Source organism: Akebia trifoliata, chromosome 6 (genome assembly GCF_017979445.1).
Source record: "Akebia trifoliata isolate Shusen 1 chromosome 6, ASM1797944v1, whole genome shotgun sequence".
NCBI lineage: Eukaryota > Viridiplantae > Streptophyta > Magnoliopsida > Ranunculales > Lardizabalaceae > Akebia > Akebia trifoliata.
In genome coordinates this window covers 25,472,283-25,489,127 of record NC_141380.1, presented here as the reverse complement: position 1 = coordinate 25,489,127, position 16,845 = coordinate 25,472,283, and the positions used below count along the sequence as shown (strand labels likewise).

The 16,845-nt window shown below is 35.2% G+C and overlaps 1 protein-coding gene across 3 annotated transcripts in view; it reads right to left on the bottom strand.

Moving 5' to 3' along the window:
- The window catches only part of LOC147400499 (DNA-binding protein), a 30,362-nt gene that overhangs the window by 1,393 nt on the left and 12,124 nt on the right, over positions 1-16,845 (bottom strand). The window contains exons 8-14 of one of the 3 annotated variants that reach the window (XR_015179369.1): positions 16,155-16,227; positions 14,661-14,714; positions 12,733-12,990; positions 2,397-2,603; positions 1,992-2,095; positions 993-1,137; positions 40-182 (exon numbers count right to left, since the gene is read on the bottom strand). Coding sequence is in view for 2 of the 3 variants with exons in the window: in XM_086446199.1 (XP_086302325.1) it covers positions 40-174; positions 993-1,137; positions 1,992-2,095; positions 2,397-2,603; positions 12,733-12,990; positions 14,661-14,714; positions 16,155-16,227 (976 nt within the window). In the remaining variant the exon portion in view is untranslated. The remainder of the gene's footprint in view (positions 1-39; positions 183-992; positions 1,138-1,991; positions 2,096-2,396; positions 2,604-12,732; positions 12,991-14,660; positions 14,715-16,154; positions 16,228-16,845) is intronic. The other 2 variants (XM_086446199.1, XM_086446200.1) reach the window with 2 other exon arrangements.

The following is a 16,845-nucleotide window of genomic DNA, read 5'->3' as shown; positions in this document are numbered from 1 at the left end:
AGCATCTATACGTAAACGATTTAATATAATGAGGTGTACCTCTTTCTTTGAGTTCGATCGGACCATGGAAATGATAATAGCTTCTTTTTCCCGACCTTGAAAGCCATCGACTGTAGATATCTCTAGCTCTTTTAGCTTATCTTCTTTGCTTCTAATCATTTTCAGCAAGACAACCTACACAACTAATTTGCACCATTCTCGTTACTTTCAGTTGAGAATTTAATGGTTGAAAATAAGATAAATTCCAAGGAAAAAAAAGTGATGATGGTTTATTTTTTGTTTGGTGGTGGTGGAGGGAAGAGGGAGGGGGGGTTCTATAGTAAACAAACCACTTGAAAATGTTATGTATGAGGCATTCTTGTTTTGGTCGAGACTGGAATGAAACATTGAACCTGTCTCAAAAAATTTTGGTTTTATTTCTTGACAGAAACAAGATTTTAAAACTTGATAGTGAAAACAAGGTAAGAAATTTGTTGATCACTTTCATTCCAAATTTTACTCAATTGAATGGCTCCATTATCTTTTGCAATCACGGCCTTTCTTCTCTAAATTTATTTAACTGTGGAAGCTCTCTACATATTCTGTCTTTAACCATGTTTGGATTGAGAGAAGTGGAGAGAAGAGAAACTCATTAAAAAAGAGAAGAGAAGAGAAACTCAATTTCTCTCCATCATGTTTGGATTGAAGGAGAGAACTGGGACAACTTTGGAATTTTAAAATATCTTAAAAGTGATCTAGGGGCAGAGTTGGAATTATAAACTATTTTAAAAGGTCTCCTCCTCCACTTTTGGAGAGAAAGAAAACTCACCGTTTTTTTCTCTCCAATTCTTTTCTCTTCTCTCCCCACTTAACAATCCAAACAAGAGAAATGGAGAGAAATTCATTTATTTTCTCTTCTCTTCTCTCCATTTCTCTCAATCCAAACATAGCGTAATATTACAGCACATAATACTACATACTAAATATAAACTAAGTAAGGGCATAACTTAAACCTGTGCAGCATATGGAGTAATAATTCCGATATCAGATGACCGGACCCCACTCTGAATAAGTCTCCTTGCATGGGCTATAGCGACCTCGGCCTCACCCTCATTCATTGTGCTGTCTTCTTCGTCCTTTTTTTCCTCCATATCACACCTGAAACGAATCGAAATGATCAAATTATAAGTCCAACTACATAAGTATTGCAACACACACAACCCATGCCCCTCCCCCACCAAGCCCATATTCTTTGTTCGTACTCCCACTTGTGTGGCCCATTTGTTAACATATTAGATGAACCAACAATACAATAATTCATCCCCATCATGAAGATTATCGTCACTAAAAATCATTAGATTACTATATTACTAACTATATTTAAAAGTTGTCTTAAATTAACTGTTAAATGAATAGTCTAGGTTCTTCAAAAAAAAATTGAAATTTTAGTGAAGAGAGCGACTATTCGCACCTCAACTTTTGCTTATTACATCCCAATTAAATATAAAGAAAATAAGTGAATGGTTGAAAATAAGTAAAAGTTGGGGTGCCAATAGAAGCTCTCTCATTTTTATTTTTGTTTTGCTAGCTTTCTATTTTTAGGTAAAGGATTTTACATGAGCGTAATCATAATTGTAAACAAGTACTGAAATTGTTTGAATGAGTGTTATAATGTTTTGTAATGTAAATATTATAATTTGAGCCAAACCTTTGTAATGTTTGAAGAGTGTTTTAATCTATAACTGGGGTCTGATAAGTAAAAGTTGGGGTGCTAATAGCAGCTCTCTTTAGTGAAGTTTGTTAAAATGGATTGAAATTTTGTTAGGATGGTCTTCAATGCATGGACAATTCACTCTATGGTTGCATTGTCTAAAATGTTATCCACATGGACCACACAAATGGGAGTAAGAAGAGGGAGTCCCTCTCTCATATATTCCGACACATTTGATTAAGTTGTTGCAACGAAGAATCTAGACTACTTCACACAAGCCAAAAAAAAAAAACCTACATACCCAGCTGTATCAACAAGAAGAAGGGTAGGTTCCGTTGAAGTTGACCTCACTACACCGTCGAGATCATACAGCATATGTGAAGCAACACTTGGATGAGCTTTGATCTGTAAGGAACAAAGAACTGGACCATATCAAGCACATAAAAACAAGGCAGTGTCACCTCTATAGTCTTCTGTTAGGAGTAATAAGTTTTTAGCAGTAGGGGTATATATGTAATTTCATTTTATGCTAGAGTGGGCCGATGGTTAGGGTTGGAGTCACTTTGACTCCTCGCATGTTTTCTCCGTTCTTATCTTTTCTTCTCAAACTCTTATTCTACATATTTTAAATGGAAAATTCATCAATCATAATTCTAAGACACAGCATTGCTTCATGAGCAAACATTTGTGAATGCTGTGAGCACACCTTGCCATGATACAGCTCTTTAGATGACCAGTTCATGATAAGCTCATGCATGCGGTACTGAACAGTGAGCATAGCCATGGAATCATCCCCGAATAAGCCTGCAAGACGTTCAAAGAGAGTTCTTCCCAAACCTTTCTTCTCCGCTTCAACACTCTGTATAGTTGGAGGAAGTTGAAGATGGTCTCCTGCAAGTATACATCTTGAACCCTGAAATTGTGCACAAATATATAGCTTGATGAGTTAGTAATCATTACCGTGCGATCATATCCTTCTGATATATACATCCAAAGTAAAAGAACCTCCCTATTAATGGCAAACCTTTCTTGTCAAAGAGAAACGCTCCACTCTAATTATCGTGTATTTCTTGAGAGCTGCTCTTGGCACCCCAACTTTTATTTATTACACGCCAATTAAAAAAAATAATAGAGATTTTTCCCAAAACATGCTCAACTTTTGCAAAAATTCCGATACACTATTCATTTTAATTTCCAAAACATGTTTTCAAGTGACCTCGTTGATAGGTATTCTAATTTAAAGTGATGACCTCGCAGATAAAAAATTGACAAACTTGCTGGTACATTTAAAGAACAAAATATCCTTGATTTTAAAGTGACGATCTCGCCTATAAATTTAAAGACAGATATCCTTATTTTTTAACGGCGAGATCGTTGGTAATTGTTAGCGAGATTGTCACTTTTTATTAATGAGATCATCACTTTAAATGAGAATACCTACCAGCGAACTTTTTATTAATGAGATCATCACATCTTTTCCTTTTTTTTTGTCTAGAGATCTATTTGTGAGGTTCAGGATTTTATATGAACCTAATCCTAATTGTAAACTATTGAAGTTGTTTCAATGTGTTATAATGCTTTGTAATGCTGAGGTAATAACTTGATTCAAGCTTTTGTAGTGTTTGAATGGTATGTTTTAATCTTTAATTAGGGTGTGATAAATAATTTAAGAAATTAGGGTGTAAGAAGTAAAAGTTGGGGTGCCAATAACAGCTCTCTATTGATTTTACTAGTCACCGTCATCATCATCATCAAAGACCTATCCCAAAAAACTGGGGTCGGCTGAACAAGTCCTATTCCTCCATTCAATTTTATCTAAAGTCCGTACCTTTTGTCAATTCTAGTGTTTTCATACCACTCTCTACGACTATCCACATTCGTTTTGGTCTTCATCCCGGTAATTAAAAACCTTCAATTTTCCCATTGAAGGGCAAGTCCATTTATTCTGGTCTTCCATGCACATGACAAACTAGAACAAGTTGTATGGTCGACTTTGTTTGCCCCACATTCAGCTCCATAAAACATAGCAAGTCATATCGTCGGCTTACAAAATTCTCCTTTTAGTTTGATTGGGCTGTGCCAATCACAAAGCAAACCTCCCTTTTAATCATTTATCTCTAATTTTATGGACAACGTCGTCCTTAATCTCTCAGAAGAATTTTAAAATAGAAATCTCAAATCTCATAATGAGAGCTTGGAAAGTATTTATAGCCCATAATAGGGGAATGGACATAAATGCCCTTACACAGAAAGAATAATAGAAATAAATACATATAAACTAAACAAGAACTAATAATCTATCCTAATATTTCCAATACTCCCCCTCAAGCTGGGGCAAATATATCAACTAGGCCCAGCTTGACGAGATGAGAGTTTATGACAGAAGGTCCAACAGACTTTGTAAGCATATCTGCTAATTGATCTGAAGAAGAGACAAAGATTATCTTAAGTGCACCAGATCTAACTTTCTCCCTGAGAAAGTGAACATCAACCTCGATGTGCTTAGTCCTTTCGTGAAGGACTGAGTCAGATGCAAGCATTATGGCAGACTTGTTGTCACAGAACAAAGAGGAGGAACCAACAGTAGGAAATCCCAACTCTGTTAGCAAGGATCTAAGCCAAAGTAGCTCACATGTACCAAGGGCCATAGCACGATACTCAGCTTCAGCAGAAGAACGAGAAACCACACTTTGTTTCTTACTCTTCCACGAGATAAGATTACCACAATAGAAAGTACAGAAACCAGATGTAGATCTCCTATCTGTAAGAGAACCCGCATAATCAGCATCAGTGAAACATGACAGATGTGGCTGAGTAGTAGACGAATAAAATAAGCCTAGGCCAGGACGAGACTTCAAGTAGCGAAGAATACGATACACGGCATCAAGATGAGAGGTGCGCGGAGCATGCATAAACTGACTAATTACACTAACTGCAAATGTCAAATCCGGTCTAGTGTTAGTCAAATAAATCAAACGGCCTACGAGTCTCTGGTAAGATGAAGGATCAGATAAAAGTTCCCCAGATTCAGCGTGAAGGCGGTGATTCTGATCCATTGGGGACGAGGCAGGACGACAACCAAGCATACCAGTGTCCTGAAGAAGATCCAATGTGTACTTTCGTTGAGATAACGAAATACCACGACGTGAGCGGGCTATCTCTAACCCCAAAAAATACTTGAGAGGACCTAAGTCCTTAACCTCAAAAGCACTACCCAACTGCCTCTTAACCCTGTCAATCCATTGTACATCATCTCCAGTTACTATAATATCATCCACATAAACTAAGACAATGGTATTGCGGCCATCTACTCCTCGTCGAATAAAGCAAGTATGGTCAGAGTGGCATCTGGAAAATCCCATAGATAAAATGACGTCAGAGAAACGCTGGAACCAGGCTCGCGGAGATTGCTTTAAACCATACAGAGATTTAAGAAGGCGACATACTTTCCCAGAATACTCCCCCTGAAGACGAAATCCAGGAGGGGGGTCCATATAAATGACCTCCGTCAGATCACCATTGAGAAAGGCATTCTTCACATCAAGCTGGTGAAGAGACCAAGAATGACAGGCCGCTAAAGAGATAAGTAAACGGACAGTAGATAATTTGGCTACCGGGGCAAAAGTGGCTCCAAAGTCCTTTCCCGGAGTCTGCGTAAACCCCTTAGCGACGAGTCGAGCCTTATAGCGATCAACCGTACCATCTGCAAGATACTTGACTGTGAAAACCCATTTACAACCAACAGTTCGCTCCCCAGAAGGAAGAGAAACAAGATCCCATGTGTGATTCTTCTGCAAGGCATCCATTTCAACAGTCATGGCTCTAGTCCACATAGGATCACGTAGAGCCTCAGATACAGACCGAGGAATCCGAATAGAATCTGTGGTGGCAAGGTAGGCTCGATAGGAAGGAGAAAGACCCTGATAAGAAACAAACTGGGCGATAGGGTGATTAGTAACACACCCTCGCTTACCTTTGCGAAGTGCAATAGGTAAGTGAGAGTCAGAAATAGAGGGAATAGGTGGAAAAGTAGAAGGGGATATACCTGAGTCCAACGAGGAGGTTGGCAAAAGTTAGATCGCTAGTCAGAATCAGATCTATAGTTGGCTTGTTGACTGATCACAAGATACTTTTAGGGCTAATTTCCAAGGAAAAACCCTAACGTAGGGTATAAAAAAAATATATATATATTTTAATCACAGCGCAAAACTCTATTGCAGCGTGTGAAGGATTATTAAAGTCTCTATCGCAATATGCGATTAAGAAGACAAGATTCAAAGAAGGAACTTTAAGCTCTGATACCAAGAAGAATTTTAAAATAGAAATCTCAAATCTCATAATGAGAGCTTGGAAAGTATTTATAGCCCATAATAGGGGAATGGACATAAATGCCCTTACACAGAAAGAATAATAGAAATAAATACATATAAACTAAACAAGAACTAATAATCTATCCTAATATTTCCAATACTCTCCACCCTTATGGATAATAGAACCAAGATAAAGGAAACATCACTTCGGGGTTTTAATTCTATGGGCTTCATTTCTAAGTTTCACTCCATGTATTCTTTCTTCATCCTACTTACGATAAAGCCCTTGGTCTGCAGATCAGCTCACCAGATTTCTAGTTTTGTTATCAACTCCCTCACTAGTCTCACCAACTAACACTAGGATTTTTTTTAAATATATGACATTTCTCAAAAATCAAAGCAAAAAAAATAAAAGGAGAGTTAGTTGAGGAAATCAACCAAATACATCGCACCAAACACAAGAAAACTACCACTTAACAGCTTATAATGCCCAAATTATCTCAGTGAAGTATGGCCTCCCAGCCAAACACAAAAGCCTAAAAAATTGAACCCAGAAATGCTTGATATATTTTGGACAAAAGATTTACATTAATGATGATCTCCTACAGAACACTTTTCTTTACTTGAAAATCCTTATGTTCTACTCCTTCGAAATACCCCGGTAATAGAAAATTGTAATAATCTTCAGTCAACACCTAATCCTTCCACTAGCGAGAAATAAGGACAATATAGATTGGGGAAAATCCAATTCATGCCACAAAAAAAAATATGAAGAATTTGCTCTACTATTCAATAGGAGCACTTGCTTCATTTATAGTTAGAGAAAACAAATAAGGGCTCAAAGCCGATCCCAAACATGTAGCACTTATAGCACTTGATTCAGAAGGTCATAAATTTAGTACTCAGATTACTATTTTTTTTTTTTTTTTTTTTTGTTTGAGGCATTCAAAGAGTTTACAGGAGTCTTTCTTAAAGAATTTCCTTTTAGATGGGAATCGGCGTGTAGTGTGTTGGGTTTTGTTTGTCATCTGCCTTTTTGTTTTTGTTTTTATTTGCTTTGCTTGTAGGTATGTGATGGGGACATCAACTATTGAAGAGTAGATTTAGTTTTCTATTTTAGGGCTTTAAGTTCAATTTGATAACTTTATAATGAGTTTTCATAGGCTAAAAATTCATGGGAAATAAAGTTATTTCTGCGTTTGTTTTATTTAAGTTGTTTTAAGTTTTATTTACAACCATTGGATCTCATTAATTTAATTTGATAATTGAGATTAGATTTAAGGTTTAGAGAACATTATAAATACTTGTTTCTTGTTGTAATTTTTTTCAATGAATATGATGAATAAAGAAAGCTTGAGCTTAACCTTCCCAACAATGGGCGTGGTGTGTGACCATTTTGGAGTGCATCCAATATAACATTCTTTTCTTCTAATCTTTATTTTTCTTTTCTATTGTTTTGTTTTTCTTGATTTTCTTTTACTTCCTTGTTCTTGATTTTCTTGATTATTGATTCTTGAAACTTACAAACATCAACCCTTAATCTTTTTCCCATTTTCTTTAACCCTTATTTTATCAATCTATTTTCCAAATCTTTAACTCTTAATCCTTTCCTTACCTTACAAACATTTAACCATTTTAGCTATCCTACAATAATTGAAATAAAATTTTTATTTTACCTTTTGGGTTTATCCTATTCTAACCCAATTTCAAACCCTTAATCCTTACCTAAAATCCTAAACCAAATTCCCTAAACCCTCACATTTTTGTTATCTCCTCTCATTGTCCTACATCAGTAGGCCTCCTGACCTCCTCCTTTTGTTTCCTTTGTTTATTTATTGTAAATAAATCTTTAATCTATCAAAAAAAATTTAACTTGGTTTTCTTTTACTCATAAAGTCATTAAATATAAGAAAATATGAGAATGGTAGCAGCACTCTATGAAAACTAAATAACTAATTGTAAATATTGATAGCAATTCTTGACAACTAACCCGCCTTGTTTTTTCAGGTGAAAATTGAGATAATTTTTAACCCCCATGGATAAATTTTGGATTGAGCCTTCTCAACCCCAAAATAATCATCTCATCATAATCATCATCACTGAAGCCTCATTCAAAAATTTAGGTTGGGTTATATATATATATATATATATATATAGCATAATATAAGTAGTAAAATATCTATGCAATAAAACATAACTGTAAGGCCCACTTTGCTACAGTTTTGTGGGACCCACCCTACTCACTTTATTGACTTTTCATTTCACCCTTTCAACTTTATTTCTTTCCTATCCTCCCCCTTCCCTTTTTTCAATAATATCCCACCAATTTGACAATCTTTCCTTTTTTACCCCCTTTTTAATAATACCCCCCTAACCTAACTTTCCTCTTTTACCCTTTTAACCCGATTAATTGTCTTTCCTCATATCCCCTTTCTTAATAATACCTCTCCAGTTTTATTATTTTTCCCCTATTACCCCCTCAACCTCACAAAATTTTAATAATACCCCTCCAACTTTATTACTTTTTCGTTTTTACCTCGCTTAACCTTAAAAAGGATGCTCGTGCCGTTGGCACGGGTGATCTCTGGCTATAATATAACTAAGTGCATGCTATAACTATTAAGCAATAAAATCGAAGGCCATTCCAATCACTAAAAAAATTATTTTTTGCTTCATTTTCATTTTTTGAAAGTTCAGATGTATTTATAAATGAAATGAAGCGATTGTCAAGCTAACCATCACGACACAAAGTTACACCAGTTTAGCTTCTAGCTTATGTAATGATTCCCATCTCATTATAGTTCTTTGAAGAATACTTCCCCAGATTCCTCAAAACACATACAATACCCAAAATGCTAATGATAAGTTCTTGAACCGATTGCCAATTCCCTTAAAAAACTTGATTATTCATCTCCTTCCAAATTCCTCAATAGACAGCAAGAGGGAGTAATTGGAACCTTTCTTTCCCTCAAGAAGCCCGAGATTGCCAACTCTCAAACAACAAATGAACTGAAGAAGGGAGTTGTAGAAATCTAAATATATTGAGACTTATTGGATGATTATTACATAAATCCCAATAGGGTATTTATAAAGATTACATCAACCAAGATATAAAAACTAACCTAACATAAATATTCTAATTTATTAATACTTCCTAATGTAGAATATCCTAATTGATATTACTACATATATTACCCTCCATCACTACCTTCCTTTTATGATGAGATACATTGATAATGATACAATGTATCTCATGCATCATAATATGATTTTATCCAGTCTCTAACAGGAGTAAACCATAAAAATGAAATAACGAATGGGAAATGAGATCACATAATGCATGCAACATTACAATGAATTTTGTACATAATTAAATAACTCCCTGAAGGATTTACAAATGGAATAAAAGTTGATTAATATCATACAACAAACCGTAATAGTTAGAATTTTGTCAAGACTGTGGATCAAATGAAAAAAAGCAACCTTGGATGGGATTTTTTTATTCCAAATAGCAAATACTAGAGACTTTGATTGATCAGAACCCTGCAAATATGGATTTATAGAAAGATTTCACCGAGAAGGCTTTGTCACTAGTGTTAGCAAAAATTACAGTCATCATTCCTTGGAGATATGGGTATACTGTACATTTGATCAATGAAGTGAGCAACCAAAGGTGTTTCAGTCATTAAAATTTCGTATAAAGTCAACATCTCATGATAGTTCATCCTCGATTTGCCTCATAAATCTTTCAATATGTCACTGTTTCTAAAATGAAATACAACCTGGGAAACTACTCCAGTACTCCTAGAGAGGTGACATTCCGCATTCATCAATCATCCCAAAAGCAAATTTTATTCCCCTTTCCAACCCTGAAAGATATCCTCATTTAAAATTTGGGAAAGATTGCAATAATGTCTTTCTATACTCCATGTCCAAATGATCATCTTGCTACCCCACTTATCCAATTTCTCACCCAAAATTTTCCCTTGATTAATCTTCTCAAACACAGGCGTTTTATTCCAAACATTCATAACCATTTACCCAACAAAAAAAACTATTCATTTCTTTTAACTTACGAACATCCAAACACCCTTGTTCTTTGGGTTTACATATGGCTTTCTCCTTAACCAAGTAGAACTTACGCCTTACTAGACTTATTGTACCAAAGAAAGTCTCGGATCAACTTATTCAATCTCATCTCCACACACCTAAGAATTGCTAATTTAGACTGAAAGTAGATCAGAATACTAGCAAGGGTACTTATCAAGGTCAGTTTTCCCCCTTTGGAAAGGTACCTTCCTTTCCAAGAGCGTAGTTGTTGAGTCATACTTTCAAAGACGAGATCCCGAATATACTTTTACTCATATATGGTGCCCCCAAAGGAAGGACCCAAATAGGAAGTAGATAAAGAATCCAATTGAAATCCAATATCCTTGCCAAGATATCAGAATTAGGAAGATTTGAAACTAGTTCAAAGCAACATAACAGACCTATAAACTATCTGATGTGTCTATGAACACATCAAGGAAGCCAGTGTATCATTCAAAAACTAGAAGAGAAATGTCATTGGACCCTCCACCCATATCCTGAAACATGTTAAGTCCCCATTCAATACTCCTTCACCGTAAGTATCCCAAACAATAGAACGACTATGTTTAAAAGGAATGGTGAGAGTGCGTCACCCTATCAAGGGCCTCTTGATATTCTGAAAAATCCAATTGGATTCTCAATTAGAGAGATGTGTCACATGTTTCATAATTCATCCTAGCCACTTTTGCCCAAACTTCATTATCATCATCCTGTATCTCCACAAAAAAAAAAAAAAAAAACAAATTGATATGGTCGTAAGCTTTTTCCAGATCTAAGTCACACAATCCTTGGGACCCCCCACCTCCTCTGATATCCTTCAACCAATACATTCATAGACAATTAGCACTCCATTCAAAATTTGTCGTCCCTTAGTAAAAGTCCAAAAAAATTTAAATGATTTTATATGTAACTCCAACAAGACTATTTGACCAGAGATCAGAGAAATCTTCAGCCCTGACCTGCTTTGGAATTAATGCAATAAAAGTGGCATTCAAGTTGTAATCAAGAAGGCCTCCATCCTAGAATTCCTTGTTTACTATCATAATGTCACCACCTATGATATCCCAGCATTCTTTAAGAAACTCCATAAAAAATAAAAATAGAAACAAAAAACCTCCAGGCCCTATTGCCTTGTCCCCACTCACTCCAACAATAGTCTGATACATGTCATCCTCCTCAGTAGGACTCTGCAACCATGCTCCTTGGTCCTCTGATATGCAGTCAAAAGCAAGGTTGTTCAGTGTTGGACGAATCATATGGGGCTCCAAATACAAATTCTTTTAAAAACCCACAACGCTTCCCTTATCTTCTCCTCATCTTCCAAAACTACCTCATTCACACTAACTTGGATAAAATCTGTGGAAGAATTTAGTGTTGTCACATTCACTATCTCACCCTTGACTTTTGTATCCGGCTAATCTCTTTTTCCATGGCTAACAATATTTGGAATTCAATTTTGAGACTGTATCTCATCCTCCTTTCCTCCATGGACAAACCGGTCCTTTATTCCTTCCTATTCCACCTAGCATATTCATCAGGAACCCCTTTTTCTTCTCCTCCATCTTTCCAAAAGTCGTCTTACTCCAAACATTGAGATTTTATTTTATTTTTATTTTTTTTGAATCTTGAGTTTACATCTGAAATGAATCCCCGTTCTTGAAAATGAATAAGAATTCCACCACGATTTGAACATTACCTTGAAAATTTGGTTAATAATCCACATGTTCTCCAATCTGATGTACATATAAAATCAATCCCCATTCTTCTTGAAAATGAATAAGAATTCCACCATCCATTTCCTTCGAACTTTGGTTAAGAATCCACATGTTCTCTAATCTGAACGGAATTAGTCAATTGGTAACCAATCCCGCTTGTAATCTAACTGGGATGCGATACAAAGCTGAAGTGATCCTCCCAGCTTGGTGAAATCAAGAATCTATCAATCTAGACAGGATAGGATCTTCTTGGTTATTGGACTAGGTAAAAAATCTGTCATTCAAGGGGATGTCTTATACGACGGTTTAACAAATCCACCAAAATCCTTAAGCCTCTTGGCAATCCCCTTCTATTGCTGGTCCACAAACCCCAAAAAATACCCTTGTAAAATTATCATCGATACTATTATTGCATAGGAAAGAAAGAAACCAAGAACACCTCTAAAAATTGATTTGTCACTGAAATAAATCTAGAAATCCACATTACTAGGATATGGATGAGGACATCCAAGTTTCACCTTTAAGATTTCAAGATTTGAAGGCTGAAGACCCTATTTTCATAGCATCAGGAAGACCATGCATTGAGTAGATACATTTGGACTGCTCTTAGGATTCAGGACTCTTTATCACATCATTAATCTTGATTTTTCTTTTTTCGTTTTAAATTTTCTATTTTTTTAGGCTACATATTGCAATCAATAATTGGGAAGTGGATTGTGGAATCCCAAAAAGTAGAGTAATCCAAGGTTCATGTTGGGGAAAAAAAAAGATGAAGAAGAATATTCTAAGGTCCATGTTTAAAGGTCAATCTTTTATTGCAAAATAACAATCATGTCGTCTATCCCAGTTTAGGTTTGTGTTGGCATATCCCAACCCAATATATGTATGAGCAGGTATGTGTATGATATACCACAGAAAGTCAACTTACCTTTAGCAAAGCTATCCAACATGCTACCTCAAGTGCCTGAGCAGCTTCATCGATTATCACCAAATCAAAAGAAGTGCTGTCAAGCTTGTGAGAGGATGCACCTGTCAAAGTTGTCAATACGACATCTGCATTCTTTATTACATCTGTGACCGCTAACTGCTGCCTCTTCCGCTCTTCCTTTGAAAGAGTTTTGAGTTCCTTCTTGATATCCCTCCTTGTATTTCTATCTTTGGTTTTCAATAGCTTCCCATTCAAGGCCTGATAAAATATGCAGCAGAAACATTTTTTTAATGGAAAATGTAAACTGAGAAAGGCCTTCAGATGGCATGATTCAAAAAATTGAATTTTGTGTTGCCAACATCATTTGAGTTCCAGTCACCAGGAACTCTTCCCACTGATTATGAAAAAAATGAATTTTCTATTTTCAAAAATGAATTTTATTCAATCTGTAGGGGCCAAAGGTTTTAAACGCGCTTAGGCATGAGGCAAAGCGCTTCAATAGCCAAAGAATTGAGGCATAAGCCTCACAAGCAAGCATTTTTACAAATAATTAAATAAATAGCAAACCTTTCAAAAAGAGGGGGCAATTGAGGAAAAATATCAACTATAAAAATTAAAAAAATTAAAAAAAGAATAAATCAGAAAATTCCTATAGAATTACCAAGATGAAATGAAATGAAGATGGGGGAGAATTATTGAAGTGTTAAAAAGGCACACGCTTCCAAAGAGGCACATGCCTCATTGATGCTTCCTTCTGAGGTGCACTCCCCTGAGGAGAAAACACATTTTTCAGTGGCTCAGAGCAATTTCTGGACCCCTTGCCTTGAGATTCACCTCTGGACATATGCCTCCAACACCTTTGAAAACATAGCTAGATACGAGTAACTTTTTTTTAAGGAATATAGTAACTTTCTTTTACAAAGGGGGAGTGGGGTAAGGACAGCTTCAACATATCAAATAACAGTCAGGAAGGTTCCTTTTCTTTATGAGTAGGGGCAATTGACGCTCAAGTAATCAAATAACAAATGGAGAGCTACTTTTTGATCAGAAATTAGACAGAGAGTTTGCTGAAATGGTAAAGCAATTATATTACTCTTTTGATCGCATTGTTAGTCATAAAAGCAAAATTTGAAGAGTGTTGTAGGAAGTTTTGAAAAAAGTGATGGATAAATTTATGTTATTATCTCAGTGTTACCCAATTTATTGTCAGATAAAAATAGTAAATGTGTACAATTGGAAAGATCTTGGCAAGATATTCCTAGAAAACCAACTTATGGAGTCAAAGAAATTAGCATTTGAAAATCTACAGAGAAAGAGGAAGGAGAGGGGGGCCAATTTCAATTGCTAGAGAGATAATATAGGAACCATCACTTTTATATCCTCTTAAAAACAACACTAAAAGATGATTTTACCCTTATTGCATTAACGGAACTAAACTACGCATGATTATATATGTGATCTCTCAAACAACAAAAATTAAAAACAAAACTGATGTATATTGAGAGAGAGAGAGAGAGAGAGTAAAAGGCGGGAACAGAGATTTGCTGTTTTAAAATTTATGTGGTAAGCTGATGAACCAATGGCATGACGCCCTGTGTATTGAAAAAGAAAGTTAATAAACTGCTCTGAAATTTTCTTCCAAAATTTTCTCTCCACTAATCAATCACTCTTGCTTTTTCTAATAAATGTGGCATCATGTCATTGGCTCATCAGCTTAGCACATAAATTTCGAAACAGCAATTCTTTGTTCAGAAGGGAGGGACGGGGGGGGGGGGGGGGGGGGGGGGGTGGTGCTTTGACATATTAAACGCAATGTCGAATATTAGAAACTGAAAACATAATATAATTTCGATAGATTACTTTTAAAAGTTGGGTCAACAGATCACTTCAAGTATATCCATCTAAGAAATTCTTTTTTTAAGATGTACCTTCATTTCCTTACGAATGTCATTTGCAAGACCACTGTTATCACCTCGTAAAACCTAAACAGAAACAACTGAACATATAAGGAAAAAAAAAAAAAAAGGAAGTGAGGCATAAAACAAGAATGATTTGGAGAATCTATTAATTATGACAGGATCCAGTGACGAGCATCATAAAAAACTGAAGCTTATATTTGAAAATCCCAAAGAAAATAGTCATATCTAGATGTGCATAATCAATGTAGATAATACAAGAAAAGTAGAGGAAGAGAGAGCCCTCAAGAATTCATTGAAGAAGAAGAAAAAGCATGTTAAAACTTGTACAACAGATTTTCCTATGTGAGGCATAATTATGGAGTGACCACACATGCATATACTCAGACACAGGAAGTACCCCATTACTCTAACCTGATAACTTATCTGAAAAAATATTGGTGAAGAAACAAGAAAAGGAACTGTGAATTAATCCAATTTAAAAATGAGGCTATGAACACAGACTACGTGCATCCATAGAGATAAAAATCTGAAAAAAAAAATTGTGATTAAATCACGATTTTAATAGTTGTAAATTAAATCACAATTTTTTCAAAAAATCACGAAATTTTTGAAAAAAAATCCACGATTAATTGGCAATTTTTTTACAAATTCCGAGATTATTGTTTTTAGCATTTTTAAGTATTATTTTTTCATTTAATATATAAAATACATATTTTTTTAAAATTTTTTATACTTAAAACACTTATTTTTACTTTTTAATTTATCTGATGTTTTCCCAACTTTTTATGAAGCTTTCTCTTGCCGAATTATTCCAAAACCCCGGTTTTGTCACCATGTGTGCATCTTAATATACTAAAGACAAGCATGAATAGCCTTCAAAAGTGCATTTGCACACACCTGCAAGAGATACTGTATTGATTGATTCGAGTTTGTGGAGCATATTCTCATTCATTGCAATGTGGCTTGGGGGGTGTGGTCCTTTTTCTTCTCTTGGTTTAAGGTCTTTTGGTGCCATCCTTGTTCGGTTGTGTCTCTTTTGTTTGTTTGGAAGTTTTCTTCCCTCTCTGGCAAGCAAAAGATTTTGTGGAAATTAACGCCCTTTGCAATTCATTGGGGATTGTGGAAAGAGAGGAATATGCACACGTTCAATGGGAAGGAAAGCACGTCTCAAGAGATAATTTTTAGTATCCCTGGTTTGTTGTTTTACTGATGCAAGCACTTTAAAGAAGTTAGAGGCTTGTTTTTTGAAGATTTTTTGTTCAAATGGGAAAATGTAATCAGGGAGTAGTCGCTTTGTTTTTTTTTTTTTTTTTTTGCTTATTTTTTTCTTGTTCCCTTGTTCCTTTCTCTTAGGATTCCTTGTCCTTTTTTAATAAAATTTTATTTATCAAAAAAAAAAAAAAAAAAAAAACTAGAATATGAAGTGTAGATCAAAATTATTGCTATGATGAAAATAGTTATTTCATATGCTCTCATTTGGAAGGAAAATGAAGAATTCAATACCTGCGCATCTAGTGCACTTTCCAATACTTGAGGTAGCAAACGTGCAGGATGTCCCAATCTCACCAACTTCACTCTAAAAGAATGAAACGAGTAAAGCATTTGAGTAATACAACGCCAGGATTACTTTTTGAGAAAAAAATAAAATAGGAAAAAAATAGCGAGTGTTTCAAATTTGTAAAATATTATACTGCACATTCCCTTTTTTATAAGTATATTTTATTTCAAAAAAGTAGAAGAAAATGTACAGAAGGCAGTCGAGGTAACCAAACCAAAAGAGAAGAAAGAAGAGAGAAAGAACTAACTCAAACATACAGACTCCCACCTAAAGAAATTTCTTCAGGAAAAAAAAAACTCCTTTAAACTCAAAAAGGAGTTTACGCCAACAAATAGCAACCCTAACACTGAATTGTTTGCAATAAGACGTTCACATTGCATCAGGTAAGGTCTGACATTAAATTGTGTATGACTGGTTAATGGGGTAAGTAAAGTAATAAACTGTTTGGGGAAATAATTCCATGTAAGGTAAAGTAAATGAAACAAGTGCTAAAGCTTCAGGTTCTATAGCAAACAATAAGTCAAAATCTGTGATGCATCATCGTCTGAGAATACTTTGGCGAATAATAATTTTTTCACTCCATTTTTACTTCCTCCACTGCACATTATACTTCATCCAGTAAAACAAAAAAGGAAT